The 19,878-nt window shown below is 40.2% G+C and overlaps 1 protein-coding gene across 2 annotated transcripts in view; it reads left to right on the top strand.

The window, feature by feature from the left end:
* Window positions 1–19,878, top strand: part of LOC116330826 (ERC protein 2-like) — a 155,993-nt gene that overhangs the window by 3,873 nt on the left and 132,242 nt on the right. The window contains exons 3-7 of one of the 2 annotated variants that reach the window (XM_039604952.1): window positions 3,030–3,156; window positions 3,508–3,785; window positions 11,057–11,131; window positions 13,252–13,407; window positions 17,029–17,196. In XM_039604952.1, coding sequence (XP_039460886.1) covers window positions 3,030–3,156; window positions 3,508–3,785; window positions 11,057–11,131; window positions 13,252–13,407; window positions 17,029–17,196 — 804 coding nt within the window. Of the gene's footprint in view, window positions 1–2,879; window positions 2,904–3,029; window positions 3,786–11,056; window positions 11,132–13,251; window positions 13,408–17,028; window positions 17,197–19,878 lie in introns of both variants that reach the window. The other variant, XM_039604950.1, reaches the window with a different exon arrangement.

Raw genomic sequence — 19,878 nt, forward strand, 5'->3', positions numbered from 1 at the left:
AGTGGTCCAAAATCTCGCTGACAGAGGCGACCCAGAAAGTCTGGTAATGTTGTATGTTTGAAATTATGTTACAAACTGTTCAGACATTGGCATTAAAAAGCATTAAAAAAAATCAGTCAACAGAAGCCTGCAAGTATCTGTTACAGTAAATGCTGCATATTTGATTTTACCGAGGTCTTAGTTTTTTTAAAATGACACTCTTTGCAAAAGCCTGAATGGAGTGTCTGCTCGCACACTCCATTCAGGCTTTTTGTGCTGACCCACCCATTTCCTCTGCATATCATGCCCCTCGCTTCACTTCATACCTTTTGTTCCTGACTTCAAGGTTGCACTGAAAGGCGTCTGTGCAGTTCATTTATAATGATGTTTGCGAGGCTCCCTGTGTTTCCATGGGAACGTGCACTAGTGGCATCCACTCGAAGTTTCTAAAAAACCTCACATCTACTCCTGAAGAGATAGTGACTAGTCCTGTCCTGTGTCACCTGTCCCTGGAGTGTGGTCCATTCAGTTCGAGGCATTATCCATTTGTCTGCCTCACTGAACAGCTACTGTATCTTATCTATTATTTCTTTTATCTGAATTCTTTGTGTTTTTCATCCTGACAGTCTCCTGTTTCTCCATTTGCTTTTTAAGCTTTTTTTCCTTCACGTGTCTGTTTTTCTAAAGGAAACATCTTAAAAGTCGTTGTGTACAACATGAAACTCATCTAGAGTCTCTCACACTAAGAAATCGCTTTAGCAACTCCTCCGAAATTTTTGTATTGTTCTTTTAACCAAGCGTGCAAAAACCTTGATCATATCTTCCATGTCTCCCATCTGACTCCTCCTTCTTGTAACCAAGGAGCCACCTCTGCATTCATATTTATAGCTTTTTTCATCGCACATTGTCAGAGAGTGTGAGGACACTGTGACACATACACGCACACCTACACACGCATACACACATTCTTCTCATTTCGAAAGCAGCAAACTTTATAAAATAAAGCAGACTCTGTTATTTGCACAAGTCATGCTGCAGCATCCTGCCCTCACATGAAACTTGTTGAAGTTAATATAAAGAAAGTGCTCATTAGCTGTTTCCTTGAGTTAACCTTTGGGCTTGATCACGCCCTGATTTTTAATTTGCACAGTATTTTTCTAGTGAGCGCAATAATAACTTTAAAAAAACCTGTCGCCTTGTTCTGTCTTACTCTTACTTGCGCTGTCCCCGAGCTTCGTACTGATGCGCACACCTAGTTTAGCTTTACCTCATCACAGTTTTCACAGTATTGACTCACTCTTGACCTTTACTATAACTCATAAGGCTCACAGCCCACATAAAATATAATATGTAAAATCTGAAAAAGACTTCTTTTTAAAAAAAATGCCTTTAGAAAAAAACCAGCTGTATCACGGGGAAGATGTTATTCTTAAGCTTGCTGCTCTCCCTTATCGCCTCCGTCGCCCCTCCCTTCTTTCAGTCCACCTCTTTTTTTTCTTCATTTCCCCTGGATATTTTCTTTCTTTCCTTTTTTGCTCTTTGACAGACTGTGGAAAGAGTTCAGTCTGGCATGAGAACTTTGTTATTAGCATAAGGAATGTCACCTCTTCTCTCAGCAGCAGTGACCAGTTTTGTCCCCTAACCATCTGCCTGTTTTGCTTATGCTTGCGTCGGCTGCGTGTTTGTGTGCGTGCGCAGTTGCACGTGTGTATTTGTATCTTGGTTGTGTACGTGTTTGTGTGTAGGGCTCTCCTCCCACTCCGACTTAATATTCAATGCTTGTTGTTGCATTGATTATCTGTGTTCACCCTCGGCTGCCTCCTACATCTCCACTCCGTGTCCTTGGCTCCCTGCACCTTCTGGACTGGAAAAGAGAGCTTAGAATAATTGAGTAAAATAAGTAACACCTTCACACTAATTAGAAGATAGCAATTTAACTTTCTGATAAATCATTGTCTGAATTTTGTAAGTTGCTGTTTGTGTGTTTGTGTATTTATACTTATATGAAAGTAAATGAACATAATATATTCTGTGATCTTTTGCCTTGTGTGCTGCAAAATCAGGAATGTCAAAAGAAATTGATTGCCCCCAGCAACACACAGACATTTAGCGGTTAGTTGTTCGAATGGTAAATATATTGACGTATTGGTTAGTCATTGCAGTGGAAAACCTCTGCAGCCTTATGGATATGAGTCAAGTTTAGCAAATTTTGTTTAAACCCACAGAATTTATTTTAAGTTCCAGGTAAAGCCCTGCCAAGGCTTTTAGATGCCTTTCCATTCTTTATCGTGAGGAATTACAAATTATATTTATTATGAGCAAATAAAGGTTATCCAGTTGTTCTATTGATTTTAGTTGAAAATTTTTAAAGGGATTCAAGGTATCAACCTGAAAGTCAAATCTTCTTTGATTAGAGAAATTGGACAATTATATGAAATAAAATGAATAAAATTTTTTGTTAATAATAGTAATGGTAAGAAGAGAAAGAAGACAAAAAGAAAGAGAAAATCATTTCATAAAGTAAAAGACACAAATTTTTCTTTTCTTTATGTCTCTGTGTTGCAGTCTTATATGATATACTCACAACTTAAGAAACTTTTGAACTTGGGAGGAGTAAAATTACTGTACTGTTTTCTATTTGGAATTCCTTCGTACTTGAAGCTCTTTCTCAATCCTCTCTTCCTCTACTTTCAGGTAGCACAAAAGGAGCTTTTGTGTGTTCTCCATGTGCTTTGAGGAGAAAACCCGACCCCTTGTGGTCATAGTGTGTAACTAGTCTCCAAGAGCTTTGTGAATTAAGATGACTAATGTAATCTAGCTAATGGTTATTTTTTCCTATCATGTCTCATTTTTGGCTTTTCATGTGTCTTTGTGTCTTACATCATCTCTCTCTGCTGCAGCCTGGGAATAACAGAAGAAACAAGGTCTGTCTTCATATACCGTGCCGTACTTTACATATGTGTGTGTTTTCACATGTTGTGCAGATTTGCTCATGTATAATTGGTATGTTTGTTTAATCATTGAATAAATGGGAACTTTGTCTTTTATAGCAGCTTCCGTTAACAGTTCAGGAGCTTCAGGAGGAGCTGAGGGCTCATAGAGAGATGAACAGTCGCTCCCAGCACCACCGTCAGCAGGGGAACTCCTATCGAGAGCTCCATATGGACCAGGACCTCAGAGGGGGACTCAGCCCTGGCCACAGTCCCAGACAAAGCCCCAGCAACCTGCAGAGTCCTGGACCAAAGAGCAGCCCCAGAGCCAGCCCATCCAACACCTACAATCCAAGGCAACAGGAAGCTGACATCATCATTCACAGCCCCGGATACGGCTGTAACACTGCAGTAGCCGCACAAAGAATCAGCCCAGCTGACACTCTTCAGCGTGGGCTGAGGAGCAGCCCAAATCAGCCTCTCTACAGTCCTAGCCAAGGTCCCGGGATTGTACCCAGCTCTGGTTCTCTCCACCCTTGTAGTCCCTGTCAGGTGCCTGGGTGTGACGGCTTTTCCTCACCTCCTCCCCTGGTTCCATCAGAGGAGAACTTCTTCCAACTGCAGTCAGAGCACGAGCGGCAGGCCAAGGAGCTATCCCTGCTGAGGAAAACCATGGAAGAGATGGAGATGAGAATTGATTCTCAGAAGCAGACGCTGGGTGCCCGGGACGAGAGCATCCAGAGACTGTTAGAGATGCTTCAAGGCCAAAGCCAAGGTCAAGGTCAGGGACACTGGGGACGGGGACAGCGGACAGGCATAATAACCATGGCAGCGCAGGAGGCTGAAGCCCAACTGGAGAACGTGCATTTGAGAGAGGTACGTTTTTTCCTGCTGGATATTTCTACACATCTAAACCATTTATCTGTACTGTCAGAGCAATTTTAAGAGAAGGCCTGAGCATTATGCGCTAATCAAGAATTTATAATTTAGAGTAGAATTCTCGCATGTTGAATCACAGTACTCAATTGAATTTCCTGAATTACCTTTTAATTTAACAGTCACTGAGTCAAATATCCCTCATTACCAAATAAAAAGCCACCATACGATCATATGCATATCATTAGTTAAAAACATTAATAAAGCATGTCATTTTCAACACCAAAACATTGTCTTGTTCTATAGGTTTTTAAAATATTTTCACTTTAAAGCATACATGATAAACTATATTTGTATTGCTAATGTTAATTGATGAGATTACATACTTGACTTGGGTGTGCATGCATGCCTAATCTGTATACATTTGTGTCTCTGTCTACCTGTCAGTATTAAGCAAAATGTGGGAGCAGGAATCAGCTCATCAGGACTTATCAATGGGCCAGATTAACATACGGCAAGCTCTAAGTCTGCGTTGAGCCATGCAGTTTTATAATCTGTGTGTATGTGTGTCCTTATGAGTATACTCATATGGTAGCTGAAAAAACACCAGTTTCTGTGTGCTGTTTGCAGAATTTGATATTCATGTTTAATTCTGCAGCCCATGACTTGTTATGCCTTCAAATAAATACTTAACTAGATAAATCAGAAATTTAGTTTAGCCTATGGAAGAACAAACACTTCTTCAGGTGCTCAAACTGCTCTATTCCCTGTTGTTTCTTTTCTCAATTAGAGTTTTATTATGTACCAGCCCTGCAGCCAGTGCTGGTGTAGCACAGGTGTATCAGTATTCTCTGCCATTAGGGCCAATACTAGGCTGCTCTGTGCTCCTCACTACTGCCTTATCTATTTTTAACTCCTAAATCTTCTTAGCCTTTAATTTCTCTACCTCTGTGTGTGTGTGTGTGTGTGTGTGTGTGTGTGTGTGTGTGTGTGTGTGTGTGTTTTATGTCGGTGCATGCCCCTGATATTGTTTGTGTCATTATGTTCTTGTTTTTCTGTCTTTGTTTGTCTGCCTCTCTGCATCCGCTGTGCCCACTCAAAAACTAAATTGTGTGTGTGTGTGTGTGTGTGTGTGTGTTCGTGTGTCTGTGAATGAGCATGCGTACACATCTGGAGCCAATCGGCTTAGTGTTTTCAAGTGAGAACACTCCCTCTCTGGGTGGCTGATGGGATATCCGCCCATTTGGTCACTGTGGTGATTTTGTTTCAGTCCATGCTAATGCAACCACTGCTGTGTATGTTTGGGTTGGAGTGTGTGTGTGTAATGTGTGGGACCTAACCATGCTGTGTGTGTAAGAGGTGAGTACCTGCTCACACACACTGCGTGCCGTGCTATTTTTAAGTACTTGATAGCTTAACATATGCTATGGAGGAGGAGGGGACATATGTCAGGAAGAGAGGGAGAGTGGGAGTTCAGATTTTTTTTTTAAAGTAGAAAAACATGCTGTGTTTGTCTGAATATTAATGTATGATTAATGAGTGAAAACAGCCTGACCTCCCTGATTGAAAAGAGAGGTGATTGTTCTTTCAGTTTCCCCCCAAGTTTCCCAGTTTTTGGTCTCATTCTGGTCTCATTGTGTATATATGTATATATACATAGAATGCAGTTTGTGGAGAAAAAAAATGGGTGGGGGATGTTTTTGAAATGTTTCTTCCCTTTTTTGCCTCCAAGAAAATAATTTAGAATAAAAAATTGGAAACCTTTTACTGTTGTTTAGTGTAGCTATTATTGTCATTGTAACATTTACAGACTCATTAAGATCTCCATCTAAACATGTTAGGAACTTAAACAGGTAATTACTGCATTTGCAAAAATATTTATATCTCTTTGTGTAAAACAAAATTAATTGATTGGTACAGTATCCCCAAGCCTGGTTTGCAGACACCAGGGATACAATCAAACATAGCAATTTAACACACTAAAGATAAATCTCTCCCTCTCTCCTTGTATTATTTGGCCAAGTGTGCAAACTTCTTTATCAAATATAAAATAATTTAAAAAATGCAGCAACACATACATAATGGCAAAAAACCAAAAAAATCCCAAAACATTAAATAAATAGGCCCCTACTAAAATAAATTCTTACTGGTCAGGACCCTAAAGACCTTTACACAAAAATCACCATTCACATATACCACATTTTGATAGTGTGACTGAATTGGTGTGAATGGCGCCACCGAGCCCTCTGACCACCACCAGTGCATTAAGGATACCTGAGACTTTGAAATCGAACCCGGCAACCTTTTTTACACGAACTCCCAAAACATTTGCCCTGTATATGCTTACTGCATTAACATCCTGAGTTTGGGTAAAAACACCAAAACATTTAAGACAGACTTAAGACAGCCTTTTTTTCTGTTTTGAGGGATCTTCTGCTGCGTGTCACCTCTCTTTTATCCGCATCTTTGCAAAACTCCAAGAAGCCAACCTCTGCTTTACAGCATGGTGCAGCATACATCCCAAAGCAGGTTTAAACTTGTAATTCATGCAGTAAACGGAGGTTAGGTTATGAATAATGTGTTTATGTAGCTCTCTAGCAGGATATCACAGACAGAAGCTTCAGTGCATGACTACCACAGGGAATTTAAATGTACATGCTTAGATATGTTTGATTACTTAAGGGCTATTTTGTTATATAGATGTGATTTTGTGTTGCTCAAATAAACATACATTTCCAGAAAAAAAAAACCCAAACTTCATGCGGATGACAGCGCATGTTGCTTTTATTATTATATTTTCTTTTTATTTTACAGGTGTCCAAGTTACCAATCCCAGATGCATTCATTTACTCCTATGCTATCATGGTGCTTTTGAACTGCCAGGATGTGGTTTCTCTTAGTTTCAAAACAAATTTTAAATTTCGTTTTGGCAGCCTGGAGGACAGTTTTCAGTCTCCAGTTACTTCCTAAAGGTTGTCAGCAACATTTTGTGGTTTGCCTCTTAAAAAACATTAATCAGATAATCAGATTCTCTCAATCTTTTAATAATATAAAACACTGCAGATGACGTAATACCAAGTTCCTTTGCAGTTTTAGGTTGAGAAACATTCTTCAATAAATAAACGCTCAGCCTCTCTGGATGTTCTTTATAGATCCAAACATGTTACCGACCTGTTGCCATTTAACCTAACTATATGTGAAATTTTCCACCAGATATTTGTTGTCTGTGGCACGTCATAACTTTCCCAATAATCCCCTGCTCCAGCTTTGATCTTTCTTTTAACCATGTTGGGGTCGTCACAGTTTCAACATTTTTCTAATATGTCTTTAAACTGTTTTTCTGTGTAGCTCGTTTATCACCACTGCCTTAAGTAGTTTAATGCATTTGTCACTTTGTGGGTGGTGATGAATTAAAATACTTACAGGTTGGTTTATCCAAGCAGTAGCCTACTTCCTGTGAAGGCATCTTGTCTTTGTGCACCAAAAAAGTAATTTTTGCCTTACGTTGCAAAGGCGAGTCGGTGATAGTAGCGCAGCTATTACCTCTATCTGGGACCACTGCTGTTAGATTTTTGATTAGCTCCAAAGGAAACTAGCCCGACTTCCTTTCATTACCACGCCCATTACTCCTCATCTAAATCTAAATCTCAGCTTGTTTACTTTAAGCTGAGATCATAAATGCCCCTTTTTTCAGTTTGCCTCTCATTTTATTTTACTTATTTTTTGCTGGAATGAAGTGGCCATCTTAAATTTGTGTTTTATCGAAGGAAAGCTAAAGACATACATTAAAGTGTGTTTGTATGATGAAAATCAGAGAACTGACGGATGTTTCTCTGCATACCATCCAGGACAGACGATGGCCATATGTTAAATCACTTGAACCAGCTGTCTGTGCTTATGTGTGGATTTGCAGTGTGTATGGATGGAGAGCACACTCCATCACTCCTTCACCTGCTGATGTATGTTGTCAGGGGGATTGTGTGCATAGTGGTGTTCTCTCACTTGTGTTTCCTGTTCAGCTTTGTTACTGATCCGAATACCTTAATTGCACAAATCCAGCATAGAAACACTGGCACATGTTTTTCAGCCTATTCATAGTAGACTATTCATAGACTGATCTTGACTAAAAATTATTTGGAAGCCACACATTTTAGTCACTTTTAAAAAGCTCTGCCTCTTAAGTGTTAATGGGCCACCTTAACTTTTTGCAGTACCAGCAAGGTCCACAGAGTGGCAGTGTTCTATCAGAGTTTGACCACTGCAGCGATTACAATCACAAACTGAGCCAAAGTTGTGTGTGATGGGACCACATACACACAGACACACAGACACACACACACACATGCTGAGAGGCATAAATCTGGGCCTAATTGACTCTCCCCAGCCGTCAGGTCCCTGTAGACCCAATAATAACAGCCTCACCACTGGTCTGTTCCTGCCCAGGCCTGACCTGCTGCCAAATGTGTCCAAACACACACACATTCACACTTTCACAATGAGTTTTTTACTTGGAGATGGCATGTATTCTTTATACGTAACATACTACAGATGCTGTATGGTCAGCCGGGGCTCTAAAGTTCGGCCTTCCTATTGTATCTCACTTGGTGTGATCGTTTAAGGCTGAGCACTGCTCTGTTGCTGAGAAATAAGAGTCCCTGTTTTTCTGCTTTTATATACCATGACTGGCTTCAGAACTCCTGCTGCTTTTTTGGCATGCCTTTATCTCTTTAACTTTCCAATGCCAGCATGTTGGAATGAAGTGGAAATTCGTGTCAGCAAATCTTTTTTCTCTAATCTTTTTCCCGCTTTTCCTTTCTGCTTACTTTCTCATGCCACCAGGTTCAGCAGCAAAATATTGATGTCTATTCTGCCTCTCTGTCTGGATATGTTTGTCTATGCACTATTTCTTTTGTTCATCCCAGTGTGTTTTGTTTTTTGAGAAGCCAAACTTTCAGCTTTTGCCATCTCAGCTGCCATCAGAAGACTACTGCAAATAACATCAGCAAAAAACTCACATGCATACACATATACCAATTCTCCCTTTTCCCCACCAAAACATGGGCACCACCTACTTGCCATGCTCTGCTGATTTCCCAGAATGTTTGAGTGGAAAAGTTTATCAGGACAAGATTACACCCCTCAAAGCTTCTGCTCACTTTGCAATACCCAACTATTTCCCAACAAAAGTCTTTGATCCCTACAGTTTTTCCATTTATCTTTTCAAACTGCACTTTTAATCCACTGAGCCGATAGGCAAGCAACTGTGTTTCCTTGTTTTTTACTTGTTCTCTCACTGATGGTGAGGGGATAGGAATGCGATTAGTGAACATACATATATGTATGTGTGTCTCTATCAGTCCATGTTCTAGTGTGTGTACGTTGTACATGACACCATTGCCTTGAGGCTAGAATTGAACCTTTTGACCGTATCCTTCATTCAGGATGCCGGCACTTATTGCTATAGTGTTACGTTTGATCCTATTCATTCCATATGCTCAGTCCCTCTGACACATGTGGAGCAGAGAGGACGGTCTTTGATGACGTTCTCTCTTGCATGACTTAATTTCCCCCACTGAGAGACACAACAGTTTGCAGAACTGTTGCTGAACCGTTGTTGATAACGAGTTTCTCAGAGGAACCAAAAAATGTGCACAGGCACTGAAAAAGACAGACATGCGCACTGTGACAAATCCACAATAGGAGTCACTTTAATACAGACTTGAACTATGGTGGCAGTGGGAATGCTAGTCTGTGGGAGGCATGCTCTGACAGCAGTAATCCCTCCTTATCCACAACTGACACGGACAAGTGGATAAGGTCCTTGTCTGCTGTCATTTCAACTCACTGGCAGAACTGACAACCTGTTGCTTATTTATGATTTTTATTCTTCGTGGCATGATGAGCTGTTTCAGTGTGTGCATTCAGTCTTCATAGCTGTAATTTTTCAATTTTTGGCTTTGGTGTGTACATTTATGCATGAACAGTGATGCACTGCAAAGATATAAAAAAATAAAACACTTGTAATGTTTTAAGCATTTTCTTTCCTGCTAATGTAATATTAGAGGTCATTTTTGAATGGTGAATCTCCACAGAGAATGTGCTTCTTTTTTGTTATATTATTAGTAATACATTAGTAATACATGTGTGGATTCACTCTATTGATCATCTTTGTCATTCCACCTGTAGTTTACTGTAGCGGTTTCCAGTCCTACACAATAATCTTATACATTGAATTCTCTATAAAGACAGCAATGGTGTTCTGTGGTTTCTTAAAGTCAAATGTTTGTGGGGGATTGAAAGCACAGCATCACAGAGGTGCCCCTTTAAGCAAGGGCCACTCCCTCATTACCACAACTGATCCTCTCCATGCTCCGGTCAAGCCGCTTGGTGGCGAGAAGATCAGACTGTGGTTGTGCTGGGCGGTGTCGTGTTGTAAATATGTTTGACTCTGTGGGTGTAAAACTGCATTTCTTAAAAACAACACTGCTCACAGCAATGTCCTTGTAAAGTAGTGTTTCAATGAATTTAGACAGGCACTTCTTTGTTTGGGGTCTTTGTTAGACACGTGTACCTGCACAGAAATGAGATGTTAAACTTGTGGAAGCTAAGCTTCAGTGATGATTTGGTAGAGAAGTGCGGGGCCTTTTTTTTTACAGTAACTTTAATGTGTAGGAATGTGTGTGCGTCTGTTAGCCTGTGTGCTTTTTGTGTAGGCATAGCTGTAGGTCAGAGCTACCATTAATTATTGATATAAAAAGCTTAGCGCATGTGCTGGCAGAAAGTGTTGCTAAGCAAGAGCTTTAGCATGCCAGAGATCTGCGAGAGAGAACGAGAGAACAAGTGAGAGATAAGAAATCGAAAGATTCAGGCTGAAAGAAGGATAGAGGCAGATTCAAATGACCTAAAGCTAAGTGTGTCAGGTACCTGCTAGCAAACTGAGACAGAAAAAGAAGACAGAAGAAGAGAGGGCAGAGAAAATAGACACCAGCACCTGCTGCTGGAGATGGAAAAAGGGAGAGCTTCAGATCGGGGACCAGCTTAGTAACCATAGATGAACTTTGTTTTGTTTTGCAAAACATTTTTTTTTTTTAAACTTGAGACAGAGTCGTGGATAATGTTACATAACAAAAGATGATATAATGATAATGTAGGAGAGATAAAACTGGTGACACTGATCGCAGTGCCTTTTTAAGTAGCTCTGACGCTGTGGGTCTTACAAAGTGTTAAAGATGATGAGCCGTCAGGCTTATTTTTACCGGGTCCCTCCCCAGGAGCTTCATCGCCGAAACCAGCTCCAGGCCGATCCGGCCAAAACCAGGGCTCTGCAGACTGTCATTGATATGAAGGTAGGACTAGGAGTTACTCTCAAATCCGCAAGAGCTGTTTTAAGTAATAATGTGCTGGATGAGGAGTGTGTGTACTGGTGCAATAGATTTATCTGAAATTCATATATGTCTGGGTTTTTGGCAATTTATCATAAATGTAAAAGAGTTTTTTTTAATCCAGCTAATGTCACGATTTTATTTCAGTAGAGTTATTTGCTCTTGCATTTGTATGTTCAAAACATACATAATTTTAAGTACACCTAGAATGTGTGTAATAGCAGAGGATCACTCTATATAGCAAAGATAAACATGAAGAAACAATCTTGAGAACTTTATGTTATAGTTACCTTGCATCTGCATGGCAGCCATGCCCAAGTAAAGTCCATTATTGGCACATGCGGAGTTGAGCACTTATTCAATTTGTTTCAAATGTCACATATGGAAGCTTTCACTCTCATCGCAGCCCTTTGAAGTTGTCAGTGCTGTGAAAAAATGCAGTTGACTCCACATGTGTCCATGTGCACACCCACGCACACACACATATTTATTGTTCATTCAGCAAACACTTGCTTTAAAAGTGGATCCTTTACAGCAAAACCACAGTTATTTTTCACACATACTCTGTGATTTGTCTGCCTATTAACAGACTGCATATGTGCTAGCTCACGGTGCCTCACGGTGTTTTTAAGGCGAGAAAGGGTCCAAATTAAATCTGACTGAATTAATTAGAAACGGGAAGACAAACACAGTTGCCAGAAGGCTTTGACGTATTGTAGAGGAGAGTAAGAACGAAAGAAAGTAATCTCTAGTGTTGTTAGTAATGACAATGCATGATTGCTTTATTAAACTACCCTGTGTAGCTGTTGCTGTAATCAGCGGTGACATGTAGTGTCCACAAATTTGTTTCAGTGTCTGCGTTGCTTTGTCTAAGTGTTGGATGTGTCCACTTTGTAATTACAGAACACCAACCCCCCTTTCTGTTTTGATCCTGATGTTATTTGGCAGGTACAGTACTGAGTTGACACCTTTTGGTCTTGCTGTGAACTCAACACTCATACAGTATTTCTGTTTCTAGTTTTCAATACCATAATTTCAGTTGAAATGCAGCTTGGAAGTCCCATACAAAACTTTATGTCAGTGGTTTTAAGATCCAGCTTTTATGTACTCATGTTCTAATGAATGTTTTATATGTTAAAATATGCATTTTGCTTCCTCCCCCTGTGTTGTGCAAGAGAAACAGATCAAAATCAGACATTTTTATAGACATGTTTGTCTCTATAGTTTTATGTGTGTGAATTGGATATGGCAGGAGGACTTGCATAACTGTCTGAATGCCTTACCTTGACTTTTTCTGGGTACATGTTGAAAGTTTGCATCCTTGCATAGACTCTTTCTGTGCGTGTGTGTTTTGTATATGCATATGCTTTATGCATTCCTGCTTGGTCTTTGTGTGCACTTTTATGCAGCACCATGTGCTAGGCAAGGCTGATGTCATAGGATGTAATAGAGGTCAGATGCTTACATGTTGCCTATGGTTTCTGCTGATGGCAACATGCAATCTGCTTCCACTTATTAAATTACCTTTCTCTTCTTTTCCAAGGTTTTGCATTTAATGTATGTTTGAAACTATGCAACTAAACAACCTCAGGACCTGTCCATGACAGACTCTTTTATTCCCTCATAGATTCTGCAGATGAATATATCTTGGCTGTACACCAATGTCTGCCAAAATATTTCCCCTCCTTTTCCAGACATTTTACTCAGACATAGGACTATACATTACATTTATATATAGGAGGATTTGTGTAAATGCACTGACTTGGTGTTTCAGGGGATGTTTTTTTTATATGTTCCAAATTTTAAGACATTTCTGTGTGATTTAGATTAATATGTTGATTCAAACATAGTAGAAATATGTCTACAGAGACAGATGCTGGTAGAGAGATATGTCAACCAAGTGATATTCTATCAATCAAATTTTTAATTTTGACTATGGGGTGCAGAGAGTCCGATGAATCTGTAGAGGGCTAACTGTCTCACTACTAATGCACGGGATAGGTAATCTATCATTTAGCCCCACAGCTTTATATTCTTGGCCAGGTCTTTGCTGACTGTTTGCCTGCCTACTGTTGCTGGTGCAGGACACCAAGATCTCTTCCCTGGAGAGGAACATCAGAGACTTAGAGGATGAAGTCCAGATGCTAAAGACCAGCGGCCTGCTGCACTCTGATGAGAGGCAGGATGAGCTCAAGCAGGTGGAGGTCTACAAGAGCCATTCTAAATTCATGAAGACTAAGGTAGAATATCTTTGCATGCCACCTGAGATGACTCCACGCCGCATGACCTGGGACATGCATGTTTGTCTCAAAGTATAAATAGCCAGTAGGCCAGAACCTGTTACATGTTGCATGTTGCATGTTGCTTGTTTATGGGGAAACAAGATTAATATGGAGAACTCTTAACTGGCAAACTGCATGAATCTGCATTTTGTATCATGTATTTTAGCTGCATTCGCTCTAAGCCTCTCATGTTGCATGGGTGCCAAGAACTCCTACATGTATATGTATTTCTCATTTGATATTTAAAGCCAGTTTGTGAGTAGTGAAAAGTAGTACATGCTTATTTCCCCTGGTATTCAATGTGATTACTAAGCATTATACAACCCTCCTATCTGTTGACTGTTCTAAGGGAGCAAGCTCAGGAACTATCAGTTAACAGTGCGCTGTGTCAGTTTACTGACTAAGAATCTTTTATCCCAGGCCGTATACTGGTTTATTCATGAACACACAAATGTGTCTAAAGTCACACAGATGACATGCACATATATGAACGGGCACGCGAACATACTGTATGTATCCAAACCCTGTTAAAAATGTAGTTTCAGGTTTCACCGAGTATCAAGACAAGTGCTCATGACGGTTGAGGCCCATGAGTTGCGCTCCATTTGGTTCATTAATGGTGCTCATTGTAGGGCTCATTTGTCATTGCATCGGGGAAGTTCCTGATGCAATCATAAAAGAGATGTTTTTATGAATGGGGCCCTGACAGATGAATGTGAGCTTACAACGGCAGAGGAACAGAGGAAAGAGCTCTCTCTTCACCCATACTGACCCGGGATGATATACATCACAGCGATGGCCCCCGGCTCGTTCTCCCATGGCTCATCTTTCTTCGTACAGTCACAGAGTAACACAGCAAGTCGCCACGCACATGGATATGCACAGATTCATTCTACATGCTGGTAGTGTTTAGGGTCCGGGTCTTTCAGCGGTGTTGGTGACTGGTGTTGAGGTGGGTCTGCGATAAGAGAAACCAGAGAGTCCTCTCTGGTTTCTCCTCTGGACTTTGATCTGCTCAAACACTGGAAAAATGGCTTCGGAGAATACAAACACGTGTTAGAGTGTAAGCGAGAGCTGAAGCAGGTAAATTTGCTTACCCTTTCGCAAGCCAAGGCTGTGTGGTTGAGGAGTGCAGTGTGTGAAGTAGAGTGGCTGGGCACACCGCTTGTGCTGCATTTTAGTGGCTTGCTGTTTTCTTGTCTTTGTAGGAGCAGGCCTTGTCACCATGTGTGTCTTCCATCAGACCAGCTCCCACCTTCCTCCCCACCCAACAGCCTTGGATCACAGAACAAGCAGAAGTACCCCTCTCATTAGTCTCTCTCCTCTCTCATTATTTCCTTCATAGCCTAATAGTCTCTGAAATATCTGCTCCTTATTTTAATTATAATGCCTTTTTATCATTATTTTTAGTGCTCTGACTTCTCATTTCCTGACTTGTTTTTCTTAGTCTTAGTGTTCAGTCACCGCAGTGATCACTCTTATTGTATAGCCTTACATTTCGGTCTCCTTTCTCCTGCTTTTTATCTCAGTGCTGGATTTCTGGAGCTCATATGCTGTCTTTGTGACTGAAAGTCTATCAGCCAGACCCTGAGCCAGTCAGAATTCCCCTTTTATGAAGTGAACCTTGCTCATACAATTTGAGAAATCTCTCTTCAAATCAGCTTTGTGCATTTTTGGCGCCAGTAGACAGATGACAGTATTCTCTACATAGCTAGCCCCAGCACAGAAACCACTCTCTGTTAGAGCATTTTATTTCCTTTGTGGGTTTCTGTTATGTTCTATATGGGTTTCCTTAAAACAAATCTGTTTCCGTCTCTCTCTGTGAATGTTTATCTTTTGGCTGGGGTGTGTGCACACAGTAGGTCTGGGACTCCTCCAAGTGAGGATTGATAATATAGGGCTGGTGATGATTCCAGTACATCATCGCTCCACAAAATATGTCATAACTGATGTGTTTATATTGCAATAAATGGATAACAAAACATTCTGTGTTTCCTAATTGAGTCACAGTATTAGAGACATTTCAGATTTTCTTTTTTTTATTAATCAGTTGCACAGTTATAAAGGATGTAATTTTGTATGTATTGCTCACTTCTATTTTAAAGAGCAGCTTAAGACTGCTGTTGCCTTTAAAATAGTGTATTCAATGGAGGTCAGACTCAGTTTGCAGTGACACTAGTGCACCTCAGGTAACTTGAATATTATGAAAGTTATTTTTTGTGGTTTAATTAAAACAGGGAACATGTTCATATATTCTGTAGTCAATACACATGTAGTGAAAGATATCAGGTCCCTTTTTGTCTCAATTTCTATGGTTTCTAAGTCATGAAAATTAGAAATCCCCAAAGTGTTTCCTGACAACAATTAAAGAAATCAGTACCGAAATTCCATTTTCTGCAGTGTTGGTTCATGTAGGGCCAACACTGCAATAATTTGCTACAAATTACTGCATCAGAGCAGTCTGGCAAAAAGCTTGTGGTACTGCTAAGGTTTTATTGAAGACCAGGTTGCTGTGATGGAAGCCTTCGTCTTGTCCATATTTTTGGGTTGGCTTCTTCTTGTGTCCCCTTTTGAACAGGCCCCACAGTTGACTGGCCGATGAAGCACAATAATATCATGAAACACAATATTTACTTTCATCTGAAAGTAGCAGTCCAGTTCTATTTCACCTTAATGCACATAAGACACTTCAGTTCAGGAGTGCTTTGATATTAGAAAATGTGACAGTTGATTCGGTTGACAGCAGCCTCAGTCCACTCCTTGCGAAGCTCCCAAGTTCTTGAAATGACATTTTCTGATTTCTCTTGTTTGTGTCCTTTTTTCTCTTGTTTGTGTCCATTATTTTTCGCTACCATGCATTTACCTTCCAGTCAAATTTTTCACATTATTATGTTGAACTGAACTTTCAATCATGAGACAAGGTTTTATATCGCTAGCCCCCCCTCTATACTTTTAAGATCTAAAACAGCTTTCAAAACTTTCCTAGTGCACTTCCTCTAAGCACGTCGGCCTTTCAGCATTGATCTACCATGGTGTGTGGCTTACCCTCTTTGTGGAGAGCACAGGTCATCAGGCCTCTGGACGACTGTCAAGTCACCAGTCTTCCCCTTGATTGTGGTTCTTTGGACCTGTAATAAAGGAACAATATATTTTGAACATCTAACTAGGCAACATCCCTATTAACATGAAATGGTAATGATGATTATAAAAATACATGAGATTTATACTCTTTCAATTCAATCAAACTCGAAATTCTAACAATTTTGAAATGCTGGATTTCTAATTTTCAATTTCTGTGAGCTAAAATTGTCAAAATTAAAAAAAAAGGCTTGCATTATTGCCATTTACATGTAGTGAGTACAGAATATGTGAAAGCTGATCTGTTTCAATTAAACTGCAAAATAAACATTTTTAATGATATTCAGATTTTTTTTATATGCACTAGTCTGACATTGGTGTATCTGTGGTTTAAATGAAAAGTCATACTTTTGAACACATGTCTTATCTACAAGTGTATATATCAAGTATATCACTCACTGATGACCCTTATTTGTGTGCATGTGTTTGTGTGATTGTCAGATAGAGCAGCTGAAGCAGGAGCTGAACAGGAAGGAGTCTGAGATGCAGGCGCTGCAGACCAAACTAGAAACACTGACCAATCAGAACTCGGACTGCAAGCAGCACATCGAAGTGCTAAAAGAGTCGCTCAGTGCCAAGGAGCAGCGCGCCAATACACTCCAGACAGAGGTCAGTGTGTACACATTCACACATGGAGAAAAACAAAATCCAAAGACATACAAACACACACCAATAAAGCCACAAACATGCAAACACTGACATTGCACTAAACCACTTTCCAGCTTCTTGGAAAATAATTTCAAAGATACAAACATCACGAGATGGACACTCTGTAGATCACTACAGTAATAAAGACTGGAAGAAACACCATTCTGACCCCTTTGCATGCATCCATTGGTGCATACAACTAGTAAATTTGCATGGTCTTTGTTAAGATAGAAACTGTATGTGTGCAAAAAACCCTGCTTTTTTCTGCTTTGTGTTTCTTTCTCTTTCTGTTTCTCTAATGGCCGTTGAGGTGGGTGGAAAAAATGTCTATGCGTGTGGTTCCTTTAGTCCACCAGTGGGTTTGTGCGTGTGGGCGGGTCAGTTAGAGGGCTGAAGAAAGCTGGCAGCTTTTTCTTTGTCATGTTTGAAGTTCTAAACTCTGTGGCTCTAATGATTTTATCACTGCTGTTAGAGATGGAGGTGGGTTGTATTTAGTGAGATAGAGGTGTGTGTGTGTGTGTGTGTGTGTGTGTGTGTGTGTGTGTGTGTGTGGAGGGGGTGGGGGATTGGTGAGCATTTAGCATTTTTCTACATAACTCTCTAGACTTGGAAGTGATACTTTAGATCTCTTTGTGTTCGGCAGTTGAGAGTGGCCTGCTAACTATGTCCACTCATCATTACAGGAAGCAATTTGGGCCAAAATTAGGCCTAATTGTCCATACATGTGCAAGGAATTTTGGCCCTTGTAGTTAGCTGAATACATCATACGAAAAGGAATTGGTTTTCAGTGGGTGGTTTTTGTAAGTGTACATTTTTTTTCTTTCTTTTTTTTTGTCCTACTGAAAAGGCATGTTTAAAAAAATGTATGCGTGTGCAAGTCATTGGTGTGATTTCTTGGAGAACAGGGCCTGACCAAGCAATATTAGCTTCTCACTAATTGCTATTAAGTGTCCAATACTGCCAAAATATATTCAAAATAAAAACAACAGATGAATTTTAATTGAAAATCTGATCATTTACCAACCTACAAAGTGACAAAAGCTAAATGAAACACAAACTGAAGAAGCATGAGCAGGGGACGCTTGGCTCAGGAACACACAGGTCTGAATGGGAAAGTTGACTCACGTGGGGACAAGGCACAGGTGGGAACAGTTAAGGTGGGGAAGTCAATCAAGGCAGAGAATAATATACAATAAGATACTTGAATAAAAAAATAAAAAAAAAACATAAAACAGGAGGTAACCAAGAACATATATCTAACACTGAACACTGAAGGGGGAAATAAAAACACAAAGGAGCACCACAAAACCAACAAATATGACAAGAACCATGACAGCTGCAGTCTAAATCCACCAAAATAATAGGGGTTCTGCAGCCCATGGTTCATGGATGCTTTGGCTTTGTTTGGACTTTTGACAGATATTTGTTACTGCCGCAGACTGGTGTCAGTGTAATTTTTGTTTTTTTTTATTTGCTTCACAACCAGCATTGCTTTTGAATTGTGATTGATCTAACTTCAGTGGGAAAAACCGATAGTAAAGTAGAAGTGATACATCTGCTTATGCAATACTCGTGCAGAACTGAAGATGCACGACAAGGAAATATGTAATCACCTAAAATGCTTCTGACATTGACTGAATCACTGTACCAACACCGGCAGCCGGGCTGAGTGGTCACACAAATCTGGTTATCAACTCGTTAAGTTAACCCAGGCTTTCTTTTATGGGGTGGTGATGGCAGCATCTCTACTGGCAGCAGAGCAGCTGATTTTACACAGGAAGACAAAACTATATGAAGATGTTAAACTCATAATAAAGCCCGAAAACAACACAGCTGCTGCAGACAAAGCAGCTGTGTGAGTATGTGTGTGAGAGGAAAAGTACTGTACAGTAGTGCATGCGTGAGCACTTTAGCCACTTTGGTCAGTAAGACTGGAAAAAAGCCTGCTATATTAATAAAGTTTAGCCTATTTGAAGCCAGGAAAGAAAGCCGACAAAAATGTAGACTGTGTAAGTTAACAGACTTATTGACTTCATAACTTTGACATTAAGACACGGGAGAATCTGATGGAATACAACTGAGTATTTCATTAAATTAATATTATATGTGGGTGAGACAGTTTTAGTTTTTATTCTCTAAGCTGCAGGCCCGGTGGTGTTTAGTGGACTGAGAGCAATTAGTGAATAAATACAAAAACAGAATTCAGACCTAGGCTTAGGCTTGGTGCAAACTAAATATAAGGTCAGTGAGAACAAATAGGTGTCCTGTTAGAGGATGACTTATTAAGGCTTTTAGAACAACAAAGTAGTTGTAAAATTGTTTGCAGCACACAGGGGAAAAAAAGTCAAGGAATGAAATTGGGCTTAAAATGATTTCTTGCTGGGAAAATGCAAAGACTTTGACGCTATTAAAAAACTTTAGTCACTTCCACTGTCTGTGCACAGAGGTCCGGGACTGATGATGCTATCCAAAGAATTGATTGGTCAGTGTGCAGTGTTTTCATACCTGCTGATCTCTAATCTTAAACATAACCTGCCCTGGGGCAGATTAGGGCAATAGCACAAGTTACCATGGCGATATACCCTGGTAAGAAGTGATCTCCCTTCATAGTGCAAGAGACCCTGAAGTGTCCTGGATGAGAGG

Source organism: Oreochromis aureus, linkage group 20 (assembly GCF_013358895.1).
Source record: "Oreochromis aureus strain Israel breed Guangdong linkage group 20, ZZ_aureus, whole genome shotgun sequence".
Taxonomy (NCBI): Eukaryota; Metazoa; Chordata; class Actinopteri; order Cichliformes; family Cichlidae; genus Oreochromis; species Oreochromis aureus.